This window comes from Podarcis vaucheri (genome assembly GCF_965113315.1).
Source record: "Podarcis vaucheri genome assembly, chromosome: 13".
Classification (NCBI taxonomy): domain Eukaryota; kingdom Metazoa; phylum Chordata; class Lepidosauria; order Squamata; family Lacertidae; genus Podarcis; species Podarcis vaucheri.
Window position 1 is genome coordinate 3109080 of NC_138751.1, and position 25807 is coordinate 3134886.

Consider the following 25807-nt stretch of genomic DNA (forward strand, 5'->3'; position numbering starts at 1 on the left):
TGCTCTCCCGGCTTCAGCAAAAGGAACCCGAAGCCTGCGGAGCGCATCAGGAACTTGCGCTGCGCTCCGAAGGCTTCAGGGAAAGCCATGTGCAGTCCCTCCGGCAGGGAGAGGCTGCATGCGGCTATGGCTGCTTTAGCCCCGCACAGTCTCTCCCTGCTGGAGGGGTTGCGCACAGCTTTGGCACAAGCCAAGACAGCGAGTGGGATGGATCCTGCTTGCTGTCTTGGCTTGTGCCATAGCCGTGCGCAACCCCTCCGGCAGGGAGAGGTTGCGCGCAGCCTGTACGCTGCTCTTTGGAGCTGGAGGGGGGAATTTTTTTTTAATTTCCCCCTCTAAAAACTAGGTGCGCCCTATGGTCTAGTGCGCCTTATGGAGCGAAAAATATGGTGTGTGTATGTGTGTTTGTGTGTGGCTTATATGTCTTTATTGTCTGTAAAGGAAACCACTGTGCGAGCCAATACTTTACTATCCCTTCGAAGCTGCCCTGGCTCTTTATAAATTTGTCCTTCCGGGCTGTGATGCTTTCTGGTTTAAAATTTTCGATTCTTTCTTTTCTTCCTTTTCGCCTAGGCAGCCATAAGAACATAAGAAGAGCGCTTGGATCAGGCCAGTGGCCTGTCCAGTCCAGAATCCTCACAGTGGCCAACCGGATGCCCATCGTGGGAAACCCGCAATCAGGATTCGAACACAAGAGCCGCTCTCCTGCTCCTGCAGTTTCCCGCAACTGGTACCCAGAAGAATTGGTGCCTCCAACTGTGAAGGCTAGCAGCCATCAATAGCCCTCCCCACACCCTCCACAAATTTGTCTCATCCCCTTTAAAGCCATTAAGGTCACTGGCCATCGCTGTGTCCGGTGGGAGGGAGTTCCGCAGTCTAACCCTGCGCTGTGTGACGAAGGACTTTCTTTTCTCTGTCCCAAATCTTCCCAGCATTCAGCTTACCATATTTTTCGCTCTATAGGATGCACTGGACCATAGGAGGGGGAGAACAGGGGGAAAAATATATATATTTTTTTCTTGTTCTCCCCCTGTAAAACAAGGTGCGTTCTGTGCGGTCAAGGTGCGTTCACCCGAAGCCTCTGGAGCCCAGCTGGAGTTCCCGCTGGGCTCCGGAGGCTTTGGGTTCCTTTCGACCTGCTCTTTGGGACTGGCCGGGGGAAGTGCTGCTTCCCCCCACCGCCAGCCTCCAAACCAGGTCGGGGAGCAGCGCAAAGGCGTTGCGCGCCTTCCCGCTGCCCCCAAGCTGTGCTTGCATTCCCCCCACCTTCGTACAGCCTTCATAGCCTTCGCAGGGCAGCGGGGTGACGGCACCCCGCTGCCCTGCGGAGGCTTTGCGCAGCTAACCCCAAGCTAGAACAGCGAGACGGAGGGCTGCGCAGCGCTCCATCTCCCTGTTCTGGCTTTGGGCTTAGCCGCGCAGCCTGCATTCGCTCTATAGGATGCACACACATTTCCCCTTAATTTTTGGAGGGGAAAAAGTGTGTCCTATAGAGCGAAAAATACGGTACTTGGATTTCCACCACCTGGGCAGCATGAATGTCTATGGCCAAGGGGACCGGGGGCAGCTGATGGATAAGACGAGGGGAAATGGCACCTTTTCCCCTCTGAAAGCCATAAAGTGTCTGTTGCTTTTTGAAAACCTCAAGACCCCTCCTGCCTACCCCCCACCGCCTCACCTGCAAGACGAAAGCGCCGCAGTCGCTGTCGTTGTTCTGCCTGGCGATATTCTGGAAGGAACGAAAGGGAGATCAGGTCAGGGCGAGGAGGGAGAATAGCAGAACCAAATGACTATCCCTCTTCTGGCAGGGAGGTCTGCTTTGCAGTCCCGCTCTGGGTCACTGGTTCCCTCGACCGCTTGAAAATCAAGAGACACCTGTCCAAAATCTGCCCCCCTGATTTCTCCATTTCTTCTCTTTTTTTAAAAAAAAAATATTCATTTTTCTTTTTCATTCATTACACACAACTCATCATAGCAGTCAACTTACAGATTTGAAAATAAGGACCAGCAGCCTCAAAAATAAGGGATCAGCAGCCAAAATAAGGGATTTTCAGGGCACAGGTATGTTCGACTTCTGAGCCCCTCCGAGCCAAAGGCAGAAAGCCCAGCCAGCAGCCAAAGGAAGCCTCAAGCGGTGGTTCCCACAGCGCAGCAACCCGGCAAAGGGGATGCAGCAAGGAAAACCACCGTCACCTCTCCGCTGGGAAGCGCTGAGCAAAGGCGAGTCCCCAGGCAAGGCGGCTGATTTGATTGGCACAAGGCATGCAAGCTCCACCCCCCAGTCGTTCTCAGACTCCTTATTGGGTGAGCAACGCAGCCAGGCAACACAGCTGGAGCCTCCCTCCTCCCTGGCCGGCAGGAAGGGAGGGAGAGGAGCTGCTTCCTTTGAAACCCGGGAAATTTAAGGGACATCATCCAGAAGGGACAGCAGCGGGACACAGCGCTGGGATAAGGGACTTTCCCGGCAATTAAGGGACGGTTGACAGCTATGCATCTCATATTCGTAACATTTGCTACGCATTCCTTCCTCCCTCCCGGGCTTCCCCCAACTTCCGCTTCTGGTTTGTTTCTCTTTTCATCCCCTTTGCTGACTCGACACCCCACTACCCGTGGGGCTTTTTTTGGGGGGTGTCTAACCCTGGCACTCACCCCCACAGCTCAAAAACCCCGGTGACGGTCGTCTTTTAGACGGGCGACTCGCACCGTGTCTCCATTTCCCTTCGCAGATAAACCGGAAATCCTGCCGATTTCTCTTAAGAGCATTCTGTGTTGGTGCAAACCCTGGTACCACCATTCTTTGTGCTAATCAGCCCTTTTTGGCCCAGTTATTGCTGGTTGGAAGGGACGCGGGTGGCGCTGTGGGTTAAACCCCAGAGCCTAGGACTTGCCGATCAGAAGGTCGGCGGTTCGAATCCCCGCGACGGGGTGAGCTCCCGTTGCTCGGTCCCAGCTCCTGCCAAACTAGCAAAGGGCAAGTAGATAAATAGGTATCACTCTGGCGGGAAGGTAAACGGTGTTTCTGTGCGCTGCTCTGGTTCGCCAGAAGCGGCTCAGTCCTGCTGGCCACATGACCCGGAAGCTGTACGCCGGCTCCCTCGGCCGGTAAAGCGAGATGAGCGCCGCAACCCCAGAGTCAGTCACGACTGGACCTAATGGTCAGGGGTGCCTTTAACTTTTTATTGCAGGTTGGAGCATGGGCATAGCTCCATCCTGCTCCATCCGCTGAGCTAATGGGGAGGAGAGATACTACTCACCATCTGAAAAACCCCTTTCCACCCATCTCTGAAGTCCGGACGGTTCTTCTTGTCTGCTTCGGCCTGCAGGTATCTGCAGATGTGCTGGGGGGGGGGCAAGGAAAACAGGCGGGTTTTGAGTGTGAGCATGTACATTGGGAAGCGTGGTCCATTTCTCAGCCCCCTTCCTAAAGGGCAGGATAGCTAGACCACCCTCACCCCCTCCTCTCAAGCCCATTATGTTTTTGCGCATGCTGGAAGCCGCCCGGAGCGGCTAGGGCAACTCACTCAGATGGGCAGGGTACAAAAAACAGAATTATTATTACTATTAAACCACTTGCAACACTGCTACCCTTGAAGCCAAGGCAGCTGTCTACCAGCTCCATCAGGGACGCAGGATGAGACCCTCGCTGCCCGCAGACTCTCTGGCTAGAGTGGTGCATGCTCTGGTTATCTCCCGCTTAGACTACTGCAATACGCTCTACGTGGGGCTACCTTTGAAGGTGACCCAGAAACTGCAACTAATCCAGAATGCGGCAGCCAGACTGGTGACTGGGAGCGGCTGCCGAGACCACATAACACCGGTCTTGAAAGACCTTCATTGGCTCCCAGGACGTTTCCGAGCACAATTCAAAGTGTTGGTGCTGACCTTGAAAGCCCTAAACGGCCTCAAAGGCCCAGTAGACCTGAAGGAGCGTCTCCACCCCCATCGTTCTGCCCGGACACTGAGGTCCAGCTCCAAGGGCCTTCTGGCGGTTCCCTCCCTGCGAGAAGTGAGGTTACAGGGAACCAGACAGAGGACCTTCTCGGTGGTGGCGCCCTCCCTGTGGAACGCCCTCCCACCAGATGTCAAGGAAATAAATAACTATCTGACTTTTAGAAGACATCTGAAGGCAGCCATGTACAGGTAAGTTTTTAATGTCTGATGTTTTATCGTGTTTTTAATATTCTGTTAAGAGCCACCCACAGTGGCCTGGGAAACCCAGTCAGATGGGTGGGATATAAATCAATCAATCACCACCACCATCATCATCAAGCCCTTAAGGCACCGTCATCCTAGGAGGCCCCCATCCAATCTTCAGTCTTTGGCCTTGAGAGTCAGTGTGAGCGCTGAATTAGGAGCAAGGGGACCCGGGTTCAAATCCCCAGCCGGCCACAGAACTCGCTGGGTTCGACCCTGGGGCCTGTCGCCTTCTCTCAGCCTAACCCACCTCACAGGTTTGTGGGGCTCCTTGATTATGGCCCGGCCCCCCAGCCCTTTACCTTGGGGCACCGCCGGTTGAGGGTGCGCTGGGAGTCCAGGTACGTGATTTTCTTCTGCTTCACTTCCACGCAGATCAGAGACCAGTGGACCTCCAGGTGGATTGGAATGAGGAGGAGCTCCTTGTTGAAGATGTCCACCTGTTTGTTTGTTTTTACAAATTTTTTTAATCCATTTAATAATAATAATAATAATAATAATAATAATAATAATAATAATAATTTTTTTATATCCCGCCCTCCCCAGCCGAAGCCGGGCTCAGAGCAGCTAACAACAGTAAAACAATACAGCATTCTAAAATCAATTCGTTATAAAATCAGTTTAAATCAAATTACACAAATAAAAAACACAGACAGAAAAGACAAACAATACAAACAAATTCTTGTCCTAGCCTTATTTTTCTAAACATTAAATGGGCTTCCCCAAGTCCCACCTATCTGAATTTAATTTTACTTCATCTTTAGCAGTTTACATATATCATAACCATCTTTTTTTTAACTATACTTAAAATAACTTCACATAAATATCACTTACAAATAATATTATTTTGAAATACCCTGTCTTCTACTTCTAACCCTACAGCCTATATCCACTTCCAAAGCTATTCTAAGGTTTAAATATTTAAGATGTCCACCTGTTAAGGGGCAGGCAGACTGGGTCAGACTCAGAAGCCCCTTCCCAAAAAGTTCTCCTCTGCCTCCACCGTCCCCCAGGGATCCCAAAGGGTCATCCAGTCCAACCCTCTGCGTTCCCTCCTCTTGGACGTTCGGCAATACAGGAAGGTGCCTCGTACGACCTCAGATTTTCGGAGCCTCCAGCTCAGTGCTGCCAGCACGGACTGGCAGCAGGGGCTCTCCAGAGTCCCAGACTCTGGGTCTGTCTCTGTCCTACTCAGACGCACGCTTTGGGGATTGAAGATCCCTTTGTGAAAGCCAGACCACTGGTTCATAGGAACACCGGAAGCTGCCTTGAACAGCGTCAGACTGTTTGCCCTCCTAGCTGTCATGGATTGGCTGGACATAGAGAAATGGTGAAGGGAACTAGCTGGCGGACCCCCAAGCAAAGAAGGCTCAGAGCAGTGTTAGAAACTGAGATATGAAAGCTAGGAGCTAAATCACACCTTAAACCTAGGTTATGGGCACAACGATGGAATGTCTAGGTGCACTGTTTCTTTATAACAAGAATACAAAGCAGGAAACGAATGAACGGCAGCTAAAATATTATGTCCGTTTTTCAATGTTACACATGCAAGAAAATTAAAGAATTCTGGAATGTAATTTATGATGGGCTAAAAAAATGATTAAGGTATCCTTTATTAAAAAAACAACAATGGAGGCTTTTCTCCTAGGGATACTTGGCCCAGAAATACCAAAAACTGCGGGAGAAATATTCTTATATACTACTGTAGCAGCAAGAATACTTCTCTGAGTGAATTGGTAAGGAGAGAAAATCCCAACTGGCGAAGTAAATTGATGGAATTTGCAGAGCTGGCAAAAATGACAAACAAGTTGAGAGGTAATACTGAACAAACAATTATAAAAAAATGGGATGTGTATAAAAAGCATCTAAAAGATGATTGTACTAACATAAAGTCAGTGGCAGGACTTGAATGACTTCTGTGAAATGATGGAAAATAACGAGAGAGGATATTAATGATGATTAAAAAGAAAACGGTGACTAACAGTGCACCAGATAAAATAAGCAGTAAATACAGGATGGGGTGGAAGGAAGTCATTGGGAATCTAAGAAGAATGGATAGTGAAGAAACTATGTGGTTTTCTTTTTATATGTTTGTTTTAATTTTGTGTGTGTGTGTGTGTGTGTGTGTGTGTGTGTATCTGTCATATCTTTTTAACATCAATAAATCTGAAGCAGCATTTCAGAAAAGCTTGAACCCAAAAAATAAATTTTAAAAAATTATGTTTGTTTTTCACATGGTCTAGTCCTTCCCTGCCCACCCCCCTAATATTCTTAAGAGGGTCTCTTCCTCAGTCTTCAGAGAGTAGCTGGAAGTGGGGAGGCAGAAAAAGCTCCTCCTTTCCTTCCACTCAGCAGTTTTAATCTGAAATCTCAGGCGCAGGATTGTGCCCAGAGCTCAGAAATGTCTTGTGCTAATGAAATTTCCTGTCGCAAATCGTGCCTAGAACAGCGGGAGTTTCGAACACTGGCTCAGAGCCCTGAGATTGGTGATGGGACAATGAGGAGTAGTCACATGGAGAAGCCTGGAACGAGGAGGTGGAGAGAGCTGATGAGGTAACAGGGTTTAGGGAGCAGGGAAGAGTCTGTGGCAGAGAGCAGTCCAGAATCGGAGGCAGAAGCTGAAGAGAGGAGGGAGGCCGAGGGGCAGAGAGGAGTCCGTCTGGGGAAGAGGTACGGGTGTCTCCTGCTACAACCAGCTCCCTTCCTTGCTTGTTTCCCAGGACCTGAAGAGGGTGGAGGAGAGGTTCGCTGCTCACAGACACAGTCTTCTGACCGCTTGGGGAAATGTCTACGTCTATCCCCACGCAGGTGGCGCTGTGGGTTAAACCACAGAGTCTGGGACATGCCGATCAGAAGGTCGGCGGTTCGAATCCCAGCGACGGGGTGAGCTCCCGTTGCTCGGTCCCTGCTCCTGCCAACTTAGCAGTTCGAAAGCACGTCAAAGTGCAAGTAGATAAATAGGTACCGCTCCGGCGGGAAGGTAAACGGCATTTCCGTGCGCTGCTCTGGTTCGCCAGAAGCGGCTTCGTCATGCTGGCCACATGACCCGGAAGCTGTACGCCGGCTCCCTCGGCCAGTAAAGCGAGATGAGTGCCGCAACCCCAGAGTTGGCCACGACTGGACCTAATGGTCAGGGGTCCCTTCACCTTTATACATACACAATGGGACGCGGATGGCGCTGTAGGTTAAACCACAGAGCTCAGGGCCTGCCAATCAGAAGGTCAGCGGTTCGAATCCCTGTTGCTCGGTCCCTGCTCCTGCCTACCTAGCAGTTCGAAAGCACACCAGTGCAAGTAGATAAATAGGTCCTGCTCGGGCGGGAAGGTCAATGGCGTTTCTGTGCGCTGCTCTGGTTCGCCAGAAGCGGCTTAGTCATGCTGGCCACATGACTTGGAAGCTGTAAGCCGGCTCCCTTGAGTTGGCCACGACTGGACCTAATGGTCAGGGGTCCCTTCACCTTTACCTGTCCCTCTGGAGAGGAGGGGACTGAGGCAGCTGTGGGGAAGGTGGGGGATTTCAGTCTCAGCAATTGATCCATGGCGCAAGACCTACCAGGGATGGGCAGCTGTGTTCATTAGGCCTGCCGCTCAGCCAAGTCCAAGCAGATTGTGTTCTTGCCAATAAGACATGAGCTTCAACTTGAACAGTGTTATTTGCTGCCGGCTCGCTCCGGACACTAGCTCAGCAGCGGCTCTGCCGGATTTCAGCAAGGAGTCCCTCCCAGCCATAGCTGAAGATGATGGCAGGATTTGAACCCAGGACCTTCTGCTTGCAAAGCCACTCTACCACCAATCTACGGCTCTTCCCTGGCTCCGTGTTTGTCAATTTTGGGTAGCCAACTCCCTTCATCTCCTGCCATCTTGGCCCACCCAGGCACTTAGAATGTGGGTGCATTTTCTATTCTCTTTTTAGTCTATTGCTGATTTTATCTTCTGAACATTTCAATGGTTGCTTTCACTCTTCTTACTGGTGATTTTATTGTTTCATTCTCTTCGGAAACCCCTCTGAGGCCTTCCACTCTGCCTAAATCGAGTGGTGTATAATTTATTTGTTGTGTTTTACTAAAAAATAAATAAATCTGCACCCCGCCTTTCGCTCTCTGCTCCTCCACCCTGCGAAAAGCACCAGAACAGAGAATTATTGGCAGCCACTCACGTTTTTGGTCCAGCGCTTGACTCCCTCATACCCCTTGGTTCGTAGCTTATCGTAGAAAAAACTGTTGAAGAAATGAACCTGGTGGAAGAGAAAACAAGTGGCTTTGGGTCCACGAAAGAGGCAACACGTGTGGGGCTGGAGGGGAGGGAAGAGCCAAGACAGGAAGCAAGTCAAAGCAGCGGGAAGAGGGTGGTGTCACCCCCAAGTTGGACCGACCTGCTAGATCCCAGTCATTGATAGTGCATATACAAGCCCGTGCCAATCTGGCAATCTCGCGGCCCAGAGGCAGTAGTAAAGCGATACATCAAGTATGATACTTGATGTATCATAGTGTTTTAATATTATTTTGGAAGCCGCCCAGAGTGGCTGGGGAAACCCAGCCAGATGGGCGGGGTATAAATAATAAATTATTGTTGTTGTTGTTGTTGTTGTTGTTGTTGTTGTGCCGTGTAGCAGTTAGAAGGCTAGGACTTGGGAGACCTGGGTTCAAATTCCCACTCAGCTGTGAAGCTCACTGGGTCACCTTGGGCCAGTCGCTGCCTCTCACAGCCTAACGTATCCCGCAGGGTTCTTGCGGGAATTAAATGGAAAACCATGTACAAGTGGTACCTCTGGTTACGTACTTTATTCGTGCCGGAGGTCCGTTCTTAACCTGAAACTGTTCTTAACCTGAAGCACAACTTTAATAATAATTTTAATTTATACCCCGCCCTCCCTAGCCAAGGCCGGGCTCAGGGCAGCTAACAAGCAATAATAAAAACAAGTTGAATGAATACAACTTAAAAACAAAATTAAAATACAACATTAAAATATTGAAACATTAAAATATTAAAATATAGCCTCATCGCAGGAGAAAGGAAAAGAAAAGAAAGAAAGAGGAGGAGGGAAGCAAATTGGCTCCAAGCCAATTTGCGGAACAACTCTGTCTTACAGGCCCTGCGGAAAGAAATCAGATCCTGCAGGGCCCTGGTGTCATGAGGCAGAGCGTTCCACCAAGCCGGGGCCAGTACTGAAAAGGCCCTGGCTCTGGTTGAAGCTAATCTAACTTCCTTAGGGCTCGGGACCACTATGTTGCTATTTATGGACTTTAAGGTCCTCCGTGGGGCATACCGGGAGAGGCGGTCCCGTAGGTACGAGGGTCCTAGGCCGTGAAGGGCTTGAAAGGTCAAAACCAGCACCTTGAACCCGACCCTGTACTCCAGCGGGAGCCAGTGCAGCTGGAAAAGCACTGGGTGAATATGCTCCCATGGCAGGGACCCATAAGGAGCCTTGCTGCAGCATTCTGCACCCGCTGGAGTTTCTGGGTCAGCTTCAAGGGCAGCCCCACGTAGAGCGGATTACAGTAGTCAAGCCTGGATGTGACCGTCGCATAGCTAATGGGGCCTCCCACTGCTGCTGCGCCGCCAGAGCACGATTTCTGTTCTCATCCCGAAGCAAAGTTGTTAATCCAAAGTAATAATTCTGGGTAAGCGGAGTCTGTAACCTGAAGCGTATGTAACCCAAGGCACCACTGTACATCGCTTTGAGCTCCTTTGAGAAAAAGGTGGCGCAGGTAACGACCAATTTGCTTGGGGGTCACGTTGTGGAACCCCCCTCACTTCTGGGTTCAGTGCAATGTGCTTGCGAGCAGTCGTGTACATATCGGACACGCCTAAAAAGGTTGCTGCCTGCATATAAATGTATCGTATTTTTTGCTCTATAAGACTCACTTTTTCCCTCCTAAAAAGTAAGGGGGAATGTGTGTGCGTCTTATGGAGCGAATGCAGGCTGCGCAGCTATCCCAGAAGCCAGAACAGCAAGAGGGATTGCTGCTTTCACTGCACAGCGATCCCTCTTGCTGTTCTGGCTTCTGAGATTCAGAATATTTTTTTTTCTTATTTTCCTCCTCCAAAAACTAGGTGCGTCTTGTGGTCTGGTGCGTCTTACAGAGCGAAAAATACGGTAGATACTGTAAATAATAATAAAGAGGTTTGCAAAGGCTGCGGCAAGTTGGCAACTGTTCCATGAGCACCACCAAGTGGTGATAATGGAGAACGACAGCTGCTCGGTTCCATCCACTCAAACCGTCTGCAACCTTTCCAGATCCAGCACCCTCATTTTAGCGCAGGATGGCACCTTGTATAATCCCACAGGGCCGGCCTTTCTCCCCTCGCCTCTTTTAGTCTCTCCCTGTCGTCGTCCTCCTTTCTCATGGCCACAAAGAGGATGAGGTGGGTGCTGTTGCTAGCGTGACTCGCTAGAGAGGTCAGGTCACCCTCACCTGCGGGAAGAACAAAGCTCCCTCTCTCTTGGTCTGTGCCTAACTGAGCAAGGGGCTACTTCAGCAAGGAACAAACTGCAACCTTCTCCTACAGGAGGCAGCGGCCGCCACCGGCTTGGGTGGTTTTAATCGGACAAAATCACAGGGGACGAGGCTATCATTTCATCGCCCTCTTTGTAATTTGGTTGTAAACTTCCCTGAGATCTAAGGGTGAAGTGTGTGTGTGTGTGTGTGTACAAATTTAATAAATAACCACCAGCCGCAATGGCTGTGTCCTGTCGGAGGCTGTAAACGCCCCTGAATAGCAGGTCCTGGGAATCGCAAGCAGGGAAAGAACCACTGTTCCTGCATGTAAGGCTTCCCTTTCAGGCACTGTGAAAAATTATTATTATTGTTATTATTAAAGTTATCGTATTTTTTGCTCCATAGGGCGCACCGGACCATAGGGTGCACCTAGTTTTTAGGGGGGGGGGGAATAAAGATTTTTTTTATTATTCTCCCCCCCCCCCCAGCCCCAAAGAGCAAAGAAGCCAAGACAGCCAGCGGGATCCATTCCGCTGGCTGTCTTGGCTTCCTCTTTAGCCACGCACAACCTCCTCCGACCCCAGCCCCCAGAACATGTCTGGGAGCAGAGGCAAAGGTTTGCGGATAGCTGCCTGAAGCCCGGGGAGCGCAGTGGGAGTTGGCACTGTGCTCCCCGGGCTTCGGGCTGCTATCCGCAAGCTTTCAGAGCCCGGTGGGAACTCCTGCCTCGCTCCGAAGGCTTGCAGATAGCTGCCTGAAGCCCAGGGAGCGAGAGGGGTCAGTGCGCACCGACCCCTCTCACTCACCAGCTTCAGCGAAAGCCTGCATTCGCCCCATAGGACGCACCCACATTTCCCTTCATTTTTGGAGGGGGAAAAGTGTGTCCTATAGAGCAATAAATATGGTATATGCCTCCCTTCGCTCGAAGATCACTGGAGGTTAATAGCGATGCTCACCTTATCTGGCACTGTGTCCATGACGAGGTCCCCGTACATGTTCATAACCTGCCCAGAAAAAAAAGGAGGCAAATAGGTTAGGGGTCAACAGACAAGATTTCTTTAATCTCCTCCATCTCCTCCTCAAAGGAAACGGCAGGACTCCTTGCTAGGCTCCACCCTCCGGATTTATTATGCCAGCTAGCATTCATACGTCCATTCATAGCGATGTAAAAAAATCTGGAATTTGATTATTGAATTCTCGATACAGGTTTTGTTTCAGCGTTGATCGCTTTTAACCTTTCCTGGAGAATGTATCTGGCCTGGTTTCGGTGTTTCTGCATTTTGTGACTCTCCTGCCTCCCCCTTCTACACTGCGTTCCTTATTTCTCCTGATCTGACCTCAAGAGAGGCGCAAGCAACAAGGCCAGCCAGGATGTTTTGCTTTTCTGTTCTTGAGTGAGCATCAGCGGGGGGGGGGGGGGGGGGGAATAAGCCAGCATCTCTCCTTGAAGATCTTTGACAGGGAAGTAAGATAAGGGACTTGACTGTCATCAGCCCTACTGAAGGCCTGGTTGCCAAGGTGATGGGGGTTAAAGTGCGACAGTTGAGACCAACATTTTGGGCACCCCATATAAGCTGATAGAGGGACGCGGGTGGTGCTGTGGGTTAAACCACAGAGCTAGGGTTTGCTGATCAGAAGGTCGACGGTTCGAATCCCCTTGACAGGGGTGAGCTCCCGTTGCTCGGTCCCTGCTCCTGCCAACCTAGCAGTTCGAAAGCGCGTCAAAGTGCAAGTAGATAAATAGGTACCACTCCGGCGGGGAGGTAAACAGCGTTTCCGTGCGCTGCTCTGGTTCGCCAGAAGCGCTTAGTCCTGCTGACCACATGACCCGGAAGCTGGACGCCGGCTCCCTCGGCCAGTAAAGCGAGATGAGCGCCGCAACCCCAGAGTCGGCCACGACTGGACCTAACAGCCAGGGGTCCCTTTACCTTTATATAAGCTGATACCAGTGTGGAGTCAGACATTTCACATCCCATGATCGGTGAACTTCCTTGATGGAGAATGCTTTACGACTCTTTGTGTGTTGTGTAGAAGTACCCCGTATACGCTTTGTTACGAATTTGTTCGTAGAAGTCCTTTCTAATTGGGGGTTCACTGAACAACTGGTTGGGAGAGGGCTGCCGTATTTCCTGCATCAGAGTTCCTACAGATCAGGGCATGGGAAGGCAAACTAAGGCCCGGGGGCCGGATCCGGCCCAATCGCCTTCTAAATCTGGTCCGGGAATCAGCCTGTTTCTACATGAGTAGAATGTGTCCTTTTATTTAAAATGCATCTCTGGGTTATTTGTGGGGCATAGGAATTTGTTCATTTCCCCCCCCCCCCCAAAATATAGTCCAGCCCCCCACAAGGTCTGAGGGACAGTGGACCGGCCCCCTGCTGGAAAAGTTTGCTGACCCCTGGATCAGAACAAAAAAGCACAGCCTACCTGGTCGTTGAGCCAGTTGGGCCCGTAGAGGGTCTGCAGGTCGTCCATGGTGACCACGTGGCGCTTATAAGTGACCCGGAAGGTCCGAACCATGGCATTGCCCGGCAAGCGCTGGTAGGACTGGATGAGTTGGTTGACCATGCCTTTCCTGTAGGTTCCGGAGAGACCCAGAGAGGGATCACAGTGAGAACAAAAATGCTACGGGGGACAGCTCCGAGAATTTGGGTATACAGTGGAACCTTGGTTCTCAAACGCCTTGATACTCAAACGCCTTGGTTCCCAAACACTGAAAACCTGGAAGGAAGTGTTCCGGTTTTCGAATGTTTTTCAGAAGCCGAATGTCCAATGCGGCTGTCGGCTATTGTTTCCGGGGCGCCTGCACCAATCAGAAGCTGCGCCTTGGTTTTCGAACATTTCGGAAGTCAAACGGACTTCTGGAACGGACCAAGTTTGGCGCTTTTGTTTTTCCTATTTATTTTGAGTTTTTATTTTTGAGGCTTTTTTGGTTAATTTGTTGTGACTGTGTGGAATCCAGTTTAGCTACTGATTGATTGATTGTGTGACTCCGGAAATGGATAAAAGCTCCCCATCCGAACAATGTCTATTATCAGCGCAGGTAAGAAAAAAAATAGTTTTAATTTTTATCATCTACAATACTGCCTTATTCATTTTATAGTACAGTGGTACCTCGGGTTAAGTACTCAATTCGTTTCGGAGGTCCATTCTTAACCTGAAACTGTTCTTAACCTGAAGCACCACTTTAGCTAATGGGACTTCCTGCTGCTGCTGCGTTGACGGAGCACGATTTCTGTTCTCATCCTGAAGCAAAATTCTTAACCCGAGGTACTATTTCTGGGTTAGCGGAGTCTGTAACCTGAAACGTATGTAACCTGAAGCGTATGTAACCCGAGGTACCACTGTACAGTGCATTGATTATTGCTTTCACTTTATGGATCAATGGTCTCGTTAGATAGTAAAATTCATGCTAAACTGCTGTTTTAGGGGCTGTTTTTAAAAGCCTGGAACGGAATGATCCGTTTTGCATTACATTCTATGGGAAAGCGTGCCTTGGTTTTGGAACGCTTTGGTTTTGGAACGGACTTCCGGGACGGATTAAGTTTGAGAAGCAAGGTACCACTGCATGCAATATTCGTGTGCGCGCCCTAACCCTTGGAACCAAACGCCCGTAATATGCAGTCATGTTGTAAACAAAGCAGAGTCTTCACCGAAGCCAATCCAGGAAGTCGGGTCTGTAAAATTACTAAGCCCTGGGCATCAGGTGCCCACCTTAGCCCCAGGCGCTGAAAGAAACAACCGAGGCCTCCTGAATGAGCTCCTCACACTCAGCTTTAAAGCCACGTGGAGCCTCGATTTCTGGAGACTGGGTGCCCCCCCCCAGCTCTCTCTGCCACTCCCCTGCCTGGTGTGATGGCCTGGGAATCTGATTCAGAGGCTGAACCGGAGGAGTCCCAGCCTCCACAGGAGTCCCTGCCTCCAGGGCCGGCTGAGCTGGGGCAGGGGCTTGAACCTGAAGGGCCCTCACCTGTGCTGGATCCTCAGGAGCAGGCACCAGGTGAATCCGCTCTGGCTCCAGAGGTGATTTGAGGATCCACTGCCTGCAGGTGCGCCTCTGCCAGCCCTGTCAGGGGAAGGTGAGTCTCCCCCTGGGTCCAGTAACCCTCCAGCCTCTCCTGAGCTGCAGAGGCTCAGGGCAGAGAGGCGGAGGGAACTGGGTTCTCCCAGGAGGAGTGCTCGCCTCCAGGCCAGGAGAGGTGGGTCACCGGTGGGCCGGGACCACCCCTGGCCTCAGAGAAGTTAAAGGCCAGCCAGCCCAGTCCCAGGTTGCGGGAGCAACGTCGCTGGAAACCTGTTTCTGCCAGCATCCAGTCCTGTTCCTTCAGTGTTCCTGTCCTTGCCCGGCTCCTCGCCTTGGACCCCGCTTCGCCCGTGGAGGACTGTCTGCCGTCCCTCGACTCAGGTCCTGGACCTTGCCCCACGGTAACCTCCCCCGGGACCAGCACACTAGGACTTGCCAATCAGAAGGTCGGCGGTTCGAATCCCCGCAATGACAGGGTGAGTTACCGTTGCTCGTTCCCTGCTCCTGCCCACCTAGCAGTTCAAAAGCATGTCAAAGCGCAAGTAGATAAATAGGTACCGCTCCGGCAGGAAGGTAAACGGCGCTGCTCTGGTTCGCCAGAAACGGCTTAAGTCATGCTGGCCACATGACTTGGAAGCTGTACGCCGGCTCCCTTGGCCAATAAAGCGAGATGAGCGCCGCAACCCCAGAGTCGGTCACGAATGGACCTAATGGTCAGGGGTCCCTTTACCTTTATCCTGCTGTTCTATGTGACCGAAAATGACTTCTGTACAGTAACCCTCCAGCCTCTCCTGAGCTGCAGAGGCTCAGGGCAGAGAGGCGGAGCGTACTGGTTTCTCCCAGGAGGAGTGCTCGCCTCCGGGCCAGGAGAGGCGGGTCACCGGTGAGCCGGGACCACCCCTGGCCTCAGAGGAGAGAAAGACCAGTCAGCCCAGTCCCAGGTTGCGGGAGCAACGACGTTGGAAACCTGTTTCTGCCAGCACCCAGACCTGTTTTCCCGGAGTTCCCGGCCACGCCCGGCTTCTTGCTTTGGACCCCGTTTCCCCCTTGGTGGACAGTCTCCAGACCCTCGGCCCAGGACTGGACTTTGACCATGCCTCACGGTACCCCCCCCCCGGGACCAGCACACCTGGAGACAGAGTGGAGGGGGAAGGAGTCGGATTCCCCCGAGCGGGAAGAGAGACCCTACCTCTGGGGCGTAGAGAATTCCTGCTGGAAGATGTCCTCTAGCTTCTCCACGACTTCGTCCACGCTGATGGGGATGAGGCTGCCGTACGTCTGCAGGAACTCGTCCAGGATGTCTGGCAGAAACGACAGGAGGAGAAACCTGAAGCCACGGGAGCCTGGCAGGCTTAAGGGAGCCAAGCCACAGAGTTTATTGTGGGGAGGTATGGATGGAAACTGCTTGGGCGCCCCTGAGAACAGCCTGGAAGTGCAGAAGCCAGTTTTAAATATTAAAAGGAAGTGGGCTCTCTGGGGTTGGGAGACAGGGCGTGTGTGTGTGTGTGTGTGTGTGTGTGTGTGTGTGTGTGTGAATGTCCCGCTATGAGGTCATATCCTGCAGAATTAAAACTCAACCTCCTGAATTCCAAATCCCGACACTATTTTCTATTACAGTGGTACCTCGGGTTAAGAACTTAATTCGTTCCGGAGGTCTGTTCTTAACCTGAAACTGTTCTTAACCTGAAGCACCACTTTAGCTAATGGCGCCTCCTGCTGCCGCTGCATCGCCGGAGCACGATTTCTGTTCTCATCCTGAAGCAAAGTTCTTAACCTGAAGCACTATTTCCGGGTTAGCGGAGTCTGTAACCTGAAGCGTATGTAACCCGAGGTACCACTGTATTGTACATCTGTGATTCAATTACTTTCTGTGTGTGTTGATCTTAAATTATCAATGCTTATTTTTCTTATCAATAACTTTATCCTTTTTTTTTGCAAACCACTCTGAGGGCTGTTGCTGGCAGGCTGTCTTCTTTTTTTTTTACCATCCAGCAGTGTGTACATTTCATGGCACGGATAAATAAAATTAATCTGTGTTTGTTGTGAAACCCCTGTTGAATCAGGCCAATGGTCGCTCCAGCCCGGCATCCTGTTCTCACAGCGGCCACCCAGATGCCCCAGTGGGAAACCTGTAAGCAGGATCCGACCCCAAGAGCAAGTCTCCCCTCTTGTGTTCCCCAGCAACTGGCCTTCGGAAGCATCACTTCCTCCAGCTGTGGAGGCAGAGACACAGGCACCCTGGCTAGGAGCCATCGATAGCTTTCTCCTCCTCCGTGAATTTGTCTAGACCTCTTAGAAATCCATCCACATTGCTGGCCATCCCTCCTTCCTGGGGGAGAGGATTCCACCGTTCGACTACGTTGCACAAAGGACTTCATTTTAGCTGTCCCGTTTTACATGCCATCAAATTAGAGCGGACGTTGTAGTCTGCTCAGGGAACAAAACTACAGACCCAGCCCTGGTCCAATGCACAGATCCTCATGAAGCTTCGGGGTTATTATTATTATTATAACCTGAGAATAGCAGAACCACCAATAAACAACGGAAGACAGCTGTGGGCTTGAGAGGTGACCCAGGAATTGGTTGTTTAGCGGGGGATTCCTCGAAAATAATTTCGAGCCCCTTGGAGCCGTGTTTTTGCATTATGCTAAAGCTAAACACAGGGACGTGGGTGGCACTGCGGGTTAAACCACAGAGCCTAGGGCTTGCCCATCAGAAGGTCGGCGGTTCAAATCCCCGCGACGGGGTGAGCGCCCGTTGCTCGGTCCCTGCTCCTGCCAACCTAGCAGTCCAAAAGCACGTCAAAGTGCAAGTAGATAAATAGGTACCGCTCCGGCGGGAAGGTAAACGGCGCTGCTCTGGTTCGCCAGAAGCGGCTTAGTCCTGCTGGCCACATGACCCGGAAGCTGTACGCCGGCTCCCTCGGCCAATAAAGCGAGATGAGCGCCGCAACCCCAGAGTCGGTCACGAATGGACCTAATGGTCAGGGGTCCCCTTTACCTTTTTTAAAGGTAAAAAGCCCTGAAGCTGTGATCTGTAGTGCTCCGTCAATGGAGATAGATTTGATCTGTGATTTGGATGGGAAGGAGATAAGCCACTGAGGGGGTGTGTGTGTGTAATTTTAAAAGCATCCATTTTAAAGGAAATTGTTTGTGTGTGTGTGCGCGCGCGCGCGCACGCGCGCGTTCCCTTTTGCACTCTCCCCCTTCCCTGACTTCTATGCCTCCCTCATTTTCTGCCTCTCTTCCCATTCCTCCAGATTCCTCCCTCCTCTCCCCTCTTGGCCACTGAGTTTCCTGTCCTTGGGTTCTCTTGCAAGCCTTGGAAAGCACATTCTGCTGAAGGAGGAAGTGGGAGGAAGAGAAAGAGAAAGAAAGAGCGCGCTTTGGTCTTCCAGCTCCCTTCTGCAGTTCTACGTGCTTTTTTTGTGGGGGAAAGTTATTGCCTTCACCATATCATGTTAAAGCAGGCAGTGAGCTGCTGGGGAAGGAGATCAGATGGGGCCAGGGGAAGTCCTAAATACACAATCCTGTTTTTTGTATTACCGTATTTTTCGCTCTATAAGACACACTTTCCCCCTCCTAAAAAGTAAGGGGAAATGTGTGTGCATCTTATGGAGCGAATGCAGGCGGGAGGTTCTGCTCAGCGCTCCCTTTAAAGAGCCACGTGGAGCATGTATGTGGCTCTTGGGGGCTTTTCCCCGAGGAGGAAGAAAGCTGCCGAGATAGCGCAGGATAGTGTGCACCCCGGAAATGATCTCTTTCAGCTTCTGCCTTCTGGAAGAAGGTAAAGGGTTATTGAGACTAGGACTAGCCGCAGGAGAAACAGTTTCTATCCAAATGCGATTTTGGTTTTCAACGCAGTGTAAGGTAGTCTCTATGGGAGTATATTGTATTTAATTATGGGGTATCAGAGTTTTTAGGGGGCTAACCAGGCCGGGATAGCAGGCTTGTCGGTTTCTGAATGCCTGCTGTAGATTTTCAATTTCGTTGTTCTGTATGGGACAATGACAATAAAGATTATCTTATTGTATCGTAGCCGAGGGTAGCGAATGTTTAGATTCCACCTAAACATTAGGAAGAACTTCCTGACAGTAAGAGCTGTTTGACAGTGGAATTTGCTGCCAAGGAGTGTGGTGGAGTCTCCTCTTTTGGAGGTCTTTAAGCAGAGGCTTGACAACCATATGTCAGGAGTGCTCTGATGGTGTTTCCTGCTTGGCAGGGGGTTGGACTCGAGGGCCCTTGTGGTCTATTCCAACTCTATGATTCTATGATTCTATGAATGCTGCTAAGAGGCCCGAGGAAACTAACCAGACAGGACTCCCCCACGGCCCCCGGAGCACCCAAGGCTGTTTCCCTCCTCCAGCTGGGCCTGAAGCCAGATCAAAGTAAGCACCACCGTCCAAGACAGTCTAGGGACAATAGCCTTGAAGATGCCATGGTGGGGAAAAGAAGGAGTGTTTCATCTGCTTGCCCCCCCCCATTCCGGCCCCCCCTCTCCTTACTGTGTACACATGTGATGTGTTCTTCTCTCAGGGAGCTGTGCTGGGCTGCCTTCTCGCCGGGCCTTTCTTGGCTGCCTTCGGCGGCCAGGTCGCCTTCGAGCCTGATCCCGGAAGGATCCAGCGGCCTGTCTTTGTCCCGGGGCCCCTGGAAGAGCTCCTCCGCCGCGTGGCCCCCGATGCTACAGACGTTGCTGATGAGGATGGTGGCGTCCGTGACTCCGGGGAGGGAGCAGAGGTCGCCGTCGGGAGTGAGGGAGGCAAAGCCGTTGGGGAGGGCGTCCATGGGGCCTGCAGCGCGCGAGAGAGAGGCGGGAGGGTTTCAGAGGCCTCGCAGGGACCCACATACGTTAATAGCACCCCCCCAAAAAAAACTACTACACATTTCGGAAAGCGGTTTCTCCACCCGTCTCGTGAGATACCGGCGCCAAGCTTGGAGCGACGAGGCGGGGGAGACTGTTCTCATCAGTGTTTGGACACTGCCCCAACCCATCTTGAACCAAGACGATTCCAAACGATTTTGACACCTCTGAGGTTATCATCGACCAAGATGGTGGGCTGGAAACGTTCAGGGCTGCACTGATTTTTAACCAAATATGAAAATAAGCTACCGTATTTTTCGCACCAGACCACAAGATGCACCTAGTTTTTGGAGGAGGAAAATAAGAAAAAAATATTCTGAATCTCAGAAGCCAGAACAGCAAGAGGGATCGCTGCGCAGTGAAAGCAGCGGTCCCTCTTGCCGTTCTGGCTTCTGGGATAGCTGCGCAGCCTGCATTCGCTCCATAAGACGCACACACATTCCCCCTTACTTTTTAGGAGGGAAAAAGTGAGCCTTATAGAGCAAAATAGGGCTGTGCACTGGTTTGGTAGGAAGAGGAGCTCTAACCTCAGGACTAGGAGTTGGAGGCCAGAAAAACCAACTACTGCCCCCATTTGTCCAGTGCTGAGGGTCAGGTGATCTCTCATCTATGGCCCCCATGGTAATGGAATCTGTTTAATTCGGGTCCAGATCCTGGCCAGGTATTCTCCAGGTAAGTGCCATGCACAGCCGTAGAAACTAACAAACTACCGTATTTTTTGCACCATAACACTCACTTTTTTCCTCCTAGAAAGTAAGGGGAAAGAAATGTCGGTGCGTGTTAGGGAGCGAATGCCTGCGGGTGGCGGGGGGGATCTGCTGCAGTCGTGAGTGGAGGATCCATGGTTCCCCTTCCTTCCCTCCTCCGTGGTTACAAAGCATGGATCCACATGGATCCTCTGGATTTTTGCATTGGGCTACTCCAAACTCACTGTCAGATCACATGACTGTGGCCACAGCATGAACCACAAAAATCATATATCCACTATTTCGTTTAGAATATTTTTTTTCTTGTTTTCCTCCTCTAAAAACTACGTGCGTGTTATGGTCTGGTGCGTATTATAGAGCGAAAAATACGGTACATTATCTATTTATAAATCTCAGGATTCCCCCCACCCCCAGAATTCCTGGGCAATGCTGGGCGCTTTCTGATAGTCTACTACAGTGAATATTTTTGTTACTTTGTCTTTTTGCTATGCACTGGGTGCCTCTTAAGATTTGATTGGCCTCCGCCTATCCTGGGAGACAACAGAGGAGGACTTAACCAAATTTCTCATGACTGTTCCTGAGATCAAAGACCAGGTTTTTTTTTTATCTGTGTCTGGATGCAACTGGACGCCATTTAGATGGCAGAGAGAAATTCGAAATGGGAGTCTCCTTCTGGCAACCCCTGGAGCCAAGCTGGAGCCTAACGTCTTGCTCTGCTTTTCCTTTGGGGAAAGTGAGAGGAGGGTCTTGTCGTCTGGGCAGCCCAGGACCCCCAGACACTGCCTGGTCTTGTGCCCTGGCAGAGCGAACTTTTCAAAGCTGCACTGATTCTAACCACCAACGCTGAAACTGCACTGGTTTCTTAGATCTCTTGAGCGATACCTGGTACGGTACCTGCTGCTTAAGAATATATTCTAAAATGAACTAAACTAAATGAAAACAAGGTTTGCAAAAATAAATTTAAGATAAACTATTAAGTTAAAGTTGAGAAATAAGTAATAAGAATTTGCTGAGTTAATAATTAGAATTGGAATACAAAAAGAGGAGGTGTGAGGTCTGAGAAAAAAGTTAAAAGAAAATAAGCAATTGAAATTTTACGTGTTTTTAATTGTGTCTTAAGTTTGGAAGTAAGTGATAAGAAAATAAGGGATTGAAATTATACCTGTTTTTTGTTTTGTTTGTACTATTGTGTATTATTGTTTTTTCTTTTTATATATAATTTTTGAAACCTCAATAAATATCTTAAAAAAAAAAGAATATAGGGAAGAAGTTGCCTTATTACTCAGACAACTGATCCATCTAAGCTCCATAAGATTTACTCCTAGGGAAAGCAGCTCTCAAGAGCAGTGTTTCTCAGACTTGGGTATGGACTACGACTCCCATCATCCCTGACCGCTGGTCCTGCTAGCTAGGGATGATGGGAGTTGTAGTCCAACTAGTGATGTGAGGTGAGAATATTCTCTGCTAGAAAATTCTCCGGAGAATATTCTCCACAAACTATAAATTCTAATGTAAGAACCAGTTTTACAACTGTAAAATCTAGTAAATAATAAGCTTTTGACCTTCTATGAGCCTACTGTAATAATATTTCAAGTTTAATGCTATAGTTTTTTGTAGCCGGTGTGCAGTATTAATATTGTCATTTCAAATTTGGGCCTACAACTACAGTTTTAGAACTACTTGTATTTGCCGTAGGCCTACTGTACTGTTTTATGTGTAATGTTACAATTTTTGTGCTCTTTTATATAGCCGGTATGATTGATATTATGGTGATCATTTCAAATTTAGGCCTATCAAAGAATGTGAATTCACTACGTCGCCCCATTGAATAAAAGTATCCATACAGTTTTTGGTCGCCATCTAAACAAGTACGTTAACTAATATCATTTTCAATGCATTAAAATAAATATTCACCTATATTAAATGAAAATTCTCTAATATTCTCATTAATCGAGACTATTCTCCAAAAGATTATTCTCGAGAATTTGACATCACTATGTCCAACAACTGCGGGAGTTTGAGAAAACCTTGCAGTGCCTTGAAGGGGGCCATCTTTCCCAGTCCAAATCTGAGGTGCTACGGATTGAACCTGAAACCTTTGCCATGGAAAGGAAGTTCAGGTGAATTACCACTGAGCCTGTCATCAGCACTGTCCACCTGGTACCTCCCTAAGGAAGAGGAGGGACAACACCACCCATTCTCCATCGACCTGGCCAGGACAGACTGCCACCTGCGTCCACCCCATTCACAGGCATCCCACTTGGTCTCCGTAACAATTGCGTAAACAGATGTGCGTTGTCTCCTCTGCCATAGCATCTATAAACACCGTATTTTTCGCTCTACAAGACACACTTTTTCCCTCCTAAAAAGGAAGGGGAAATGTGTGCGCGTCTCATGGAGCGAATGCAGGCTGCGCAGCTATCCCAGAAACCAGAACAGCGAGAGGGATCGCTGCGCAACGCCTCTTGTTCTGATGCCTTCACAGCGATGCACAATGAGGGATGGACGGGAGACCTTACGGAGCCCATTCCGTCCCTCGTCCTGCTTTGCTGGGAAGCCAGCAGACCAAGAGGCGCTGCACAGCTCTCCCTCTTGCTCTGCTGGGTTCAGCGGAGCAGCGCAGTGCTTCTTCAATGACACGGAAGGAGGTAAGGGACTCCGTAAGGGCTCCCTTCCTTTCCTCCTCCAGCTTCGCTGAAGAGTGTCCTTCGTCTTGCCTGCCTCCTCCGACCCCCCCCCCCAGCAGGGACAACGCTGCTAGGCCAGCAGATCCAGCTTCCCCAAAGGGGCGGACGGATGGGCGGCTCGTTAGCCTAATCCTTCCTCCTCTTTCCTCTTCAACATTTGATTCGGAATATATATTTTTTCTTGTTTTCCTCCTCTAAAAACTAGGTGCGTCTTATGGTGAGAAAAATACGGTATCTGGTGGAAACTCGGCACCGTCCAGCTCACACCCTTCACCGTGAGGCTAGCCCACCCTTGCGGAAGCAAACACAGTGGAAAGGCACACCAGTTTAAAAAGGCACAGGCAGTTATTTAAAATTGCGGCAGGCCAGGTCAGCCAGGCTTCCCCTACCCTCAGCAGTCATGCCCCGGTGGGAGAGAAGGGACGGGTAAGGCTCTTTTCATCGGCTTTGCCCAGCTCCATCAGGCACCTCCTGCCCCTGAGCTGTGCCAGTGGGGCGTCTCCACCCCCATCATTCAGCCCGGACGCTGAGGTCCAGCTCCGAGGGGCTTCGGGCGGTTCCCTCCCTGCGAGAAGTGAGGTGACAGGGAACCAGGCAGAGGGCCTTCTCGGTGGTGGCTCCCGCCCTGTGGAACGCCCTCCCATCAGATGTCAAAGAGATAAACAACTACCTGACATTTAGAAGACATCTGAAGGCAGCCCTCTTCAGGGAGGTTTTCAATGCGTGACATTTTAATGTATTTTTAATCTTTGCTGGAAGCCGCCCAGAGTGGCTGGGGAAACCCAGCCAGATGGGCGGGGTACAAATAATAAATTATTATTATTGGAAGAACTGTTTGGAAATTTTATTTTCCTCTTCCCTCCCTGCCCCTCTTTCCTTGTGTGCTGCGTAGTTGTGTCTAAGCCTGCAGGTAGGGTCTCGTTCCGACTGTGCGCAAACTGCTCTGGGAACCTTTTTTGGCCGAGGAGCGGGGTGCCGACGTGCCAAATAAATACACGAATAAACAAGAAACGCCGCACGGTACACATAATCCACACAGCGCTAGCTATTAGCTAGCCACCACCAACACCAGGAGGGGTTGAAGGGCAGCGGCTAAACATGAGCTTTACCTCCGTCTCCATCCAGGCTGTGCTCCGCCTCTCCGCCCTTTCTAGTCCTGGGGGAGGCGTGGGCCCCTCCGCCAGGGTACTTGAGCAGGCCGGTGGCTTCCTCCTCCAGCTCGGCGGCTCCGGGGTCTTTGTCGAAGCTGACCCTCTGCAGCTCCACGTACTGAGGGTAGGGCGAGGCGTCGTCTATCAGGGCCCCCAGCAGGCTGAGGCGAGAAGAGGCCGGAGGGGGCGAGGAGGACGACGACGCAGGGAAAGCCCCGTCCAAGTCGTAGTCCAGGTGGGGCTCGGGAGGGCGGGGCTTGAAGCGGGCGGGGCGGGGCCTGCGCTTGGCCCCGCCCCGGCAGTCCTCCTCCCGCAGGGGGCAGCTTTTCTTGTATAGAGGGAGGTGGTCGTCGTCGGGCTGCGAGCCGGGCGAGAGGGACAGGGACGACCGGGCCCGCTTCGCCCCCGCCGCTCCCCCTCCCCGCCGGCGCCCCCTGGAGGCCATCTTGCCCCACAGCTTCCAATGGAAAGCCAGGGAGGAGCTCTTGGCGTAGAGGAGCATGCGAAAGGCCCGCAGGGCACGCCGGCGCTGGCGGCGGAAGCAGCGTGCCCTCGGCGCCCCCAGAAGCTGCGGGCGCCTCCGGGAGCCGGACCCCGCGGCCACGTCGAAGGGCCAGGCCCGGCCCCCGCTCCGGGGGACCTTCGCACTTCCGGCTTTGCTCTGGGCCGGGTGGGAGGGGCCCACGCCGGCCACCTCCCAGCCGGACATGCAAGGGAGGTCCCACCTCCCTTCTTCCTCCTCGCTGGCAGAGGACGAAGGGCTGAAGCCCATCGGCTGCTTCTTCGCATAGGCCAGGCGCCGGTTCCCCTCGAAGCAGCCGCCGTGCTTGCGCTCCGGCTCACCCCACTCCTGGGAGGGGCGGCACAGCTTGTCCCGGTGCCCCGTGGGGTCGCGGAGGCTGGGGGACGGGCCCCCCCAATACTTCTCGTCTTGAAACATTTCCTTCATGGTGCCGACGCGGCTGCGGGGGGAGAGAGAGAGAGAAAAGAAGATCTGCGTTACGGTCATGGGAGAAGAGTAGAAGGGGCTTCCGCATTGTGAAAACCAGGCACATGGACAGGACGCATGGAGACGGCTGATTCAGCATAGTGTGCGCGACTAGAATCAGGCACAGGCAGGAGACGTTGTACAGAACGCAGAAATACTTAGGTGGATGTAAGACCCAGTTCCTGCCTGGCCCTTCCCGCTTGCCTTCAAGCAACCTTTCCAAATAACTTTGCATCCACGAAGACCAGACAGTGCTTTAATGTATTTAAGAATAACCACAAACACCAAAGCACGTTGGAAGCTGGAGTGCGTACCTCCAAGACTACCCTTTCTGCCCACATGGTGGCTCAGTGGTTAAGGCAGTGGACTAGGCTCTGAGAGCATGGGTTCAAATCCCACTCTCGGTGTACGCTGGCAGTTATGTTTTGAGAGCCAGTGTGGTGTAGCCGTCAAGAGTGTCAAGACTAGGAGGTGGGAAGGACCAGGGTTCGAATTCCCACTCAGCCATGAAGCTCTCACAGGGTGACTTTGGGGAAGTGGCTGCCTCTCAGCCTAACCTCCCTCACAAGGTTGTTGCAATGATCCAACAGGGATGGGGAGAACAATATATGCTAAGGGACGGCTAAGGGAGCTGGGCATGTTTAGCCTGGAGAAGAGGAGGTTAAGGGGTGATATGATAGCCATGTTCAAATATATAAAAGGATGTCACATAGAGGAGGAAGAAAGGTTGTTTTCTGCTGCTCCAGAGAAGCGGA

At 51.2% G+C, this 25807-nt stretch overlaps 1 protein-coding gene across 1 annotated transcript in view; it reads right to left on the minus strand.

Moving 5' to 3' along the window:
* The window catches only part of SENP3 (SUMO specific peptidase 3), a 36274-nt gene that overhangs the window by 5529 nt on the left and 4938 nt on the right, over positions 1-25807 (minus strand). Inside the window, exons 2-10 of the mRNA XM_082197642.1 lie at positions 24023-25026; positions 19161-19448; positions 15846-15957; positions 13060-13207; positions 11590-11637; positions 8350-8427; positions 4497-4634; positions 3255-3338; positions 1679-1729 (exon numbers count right to left, since the gene is read on the minus strand). Of these exons, the coding sequence (XP_082053768.1) occupies positions 1679-1729; positions 3255-3338; positions 4497-4634; positions 8350-8427; positions 11590-11637; positions 13060-13207; positions 15846-15957; positions 19161-19448; positions 24023-25013 (1938 nt within the window). The 5' untranslated portion in view covers positions 25014-25026. The remainder of the gene's footprint in view (positions 1-1678; positions 1730-3254; positions 3339-4496; positions 4635-8349; positions 8428-11589; positions 11638-13059; positions 13208-15845; positions 15958-19160; positions 19449-24022; positions 25027-25807) is intronic.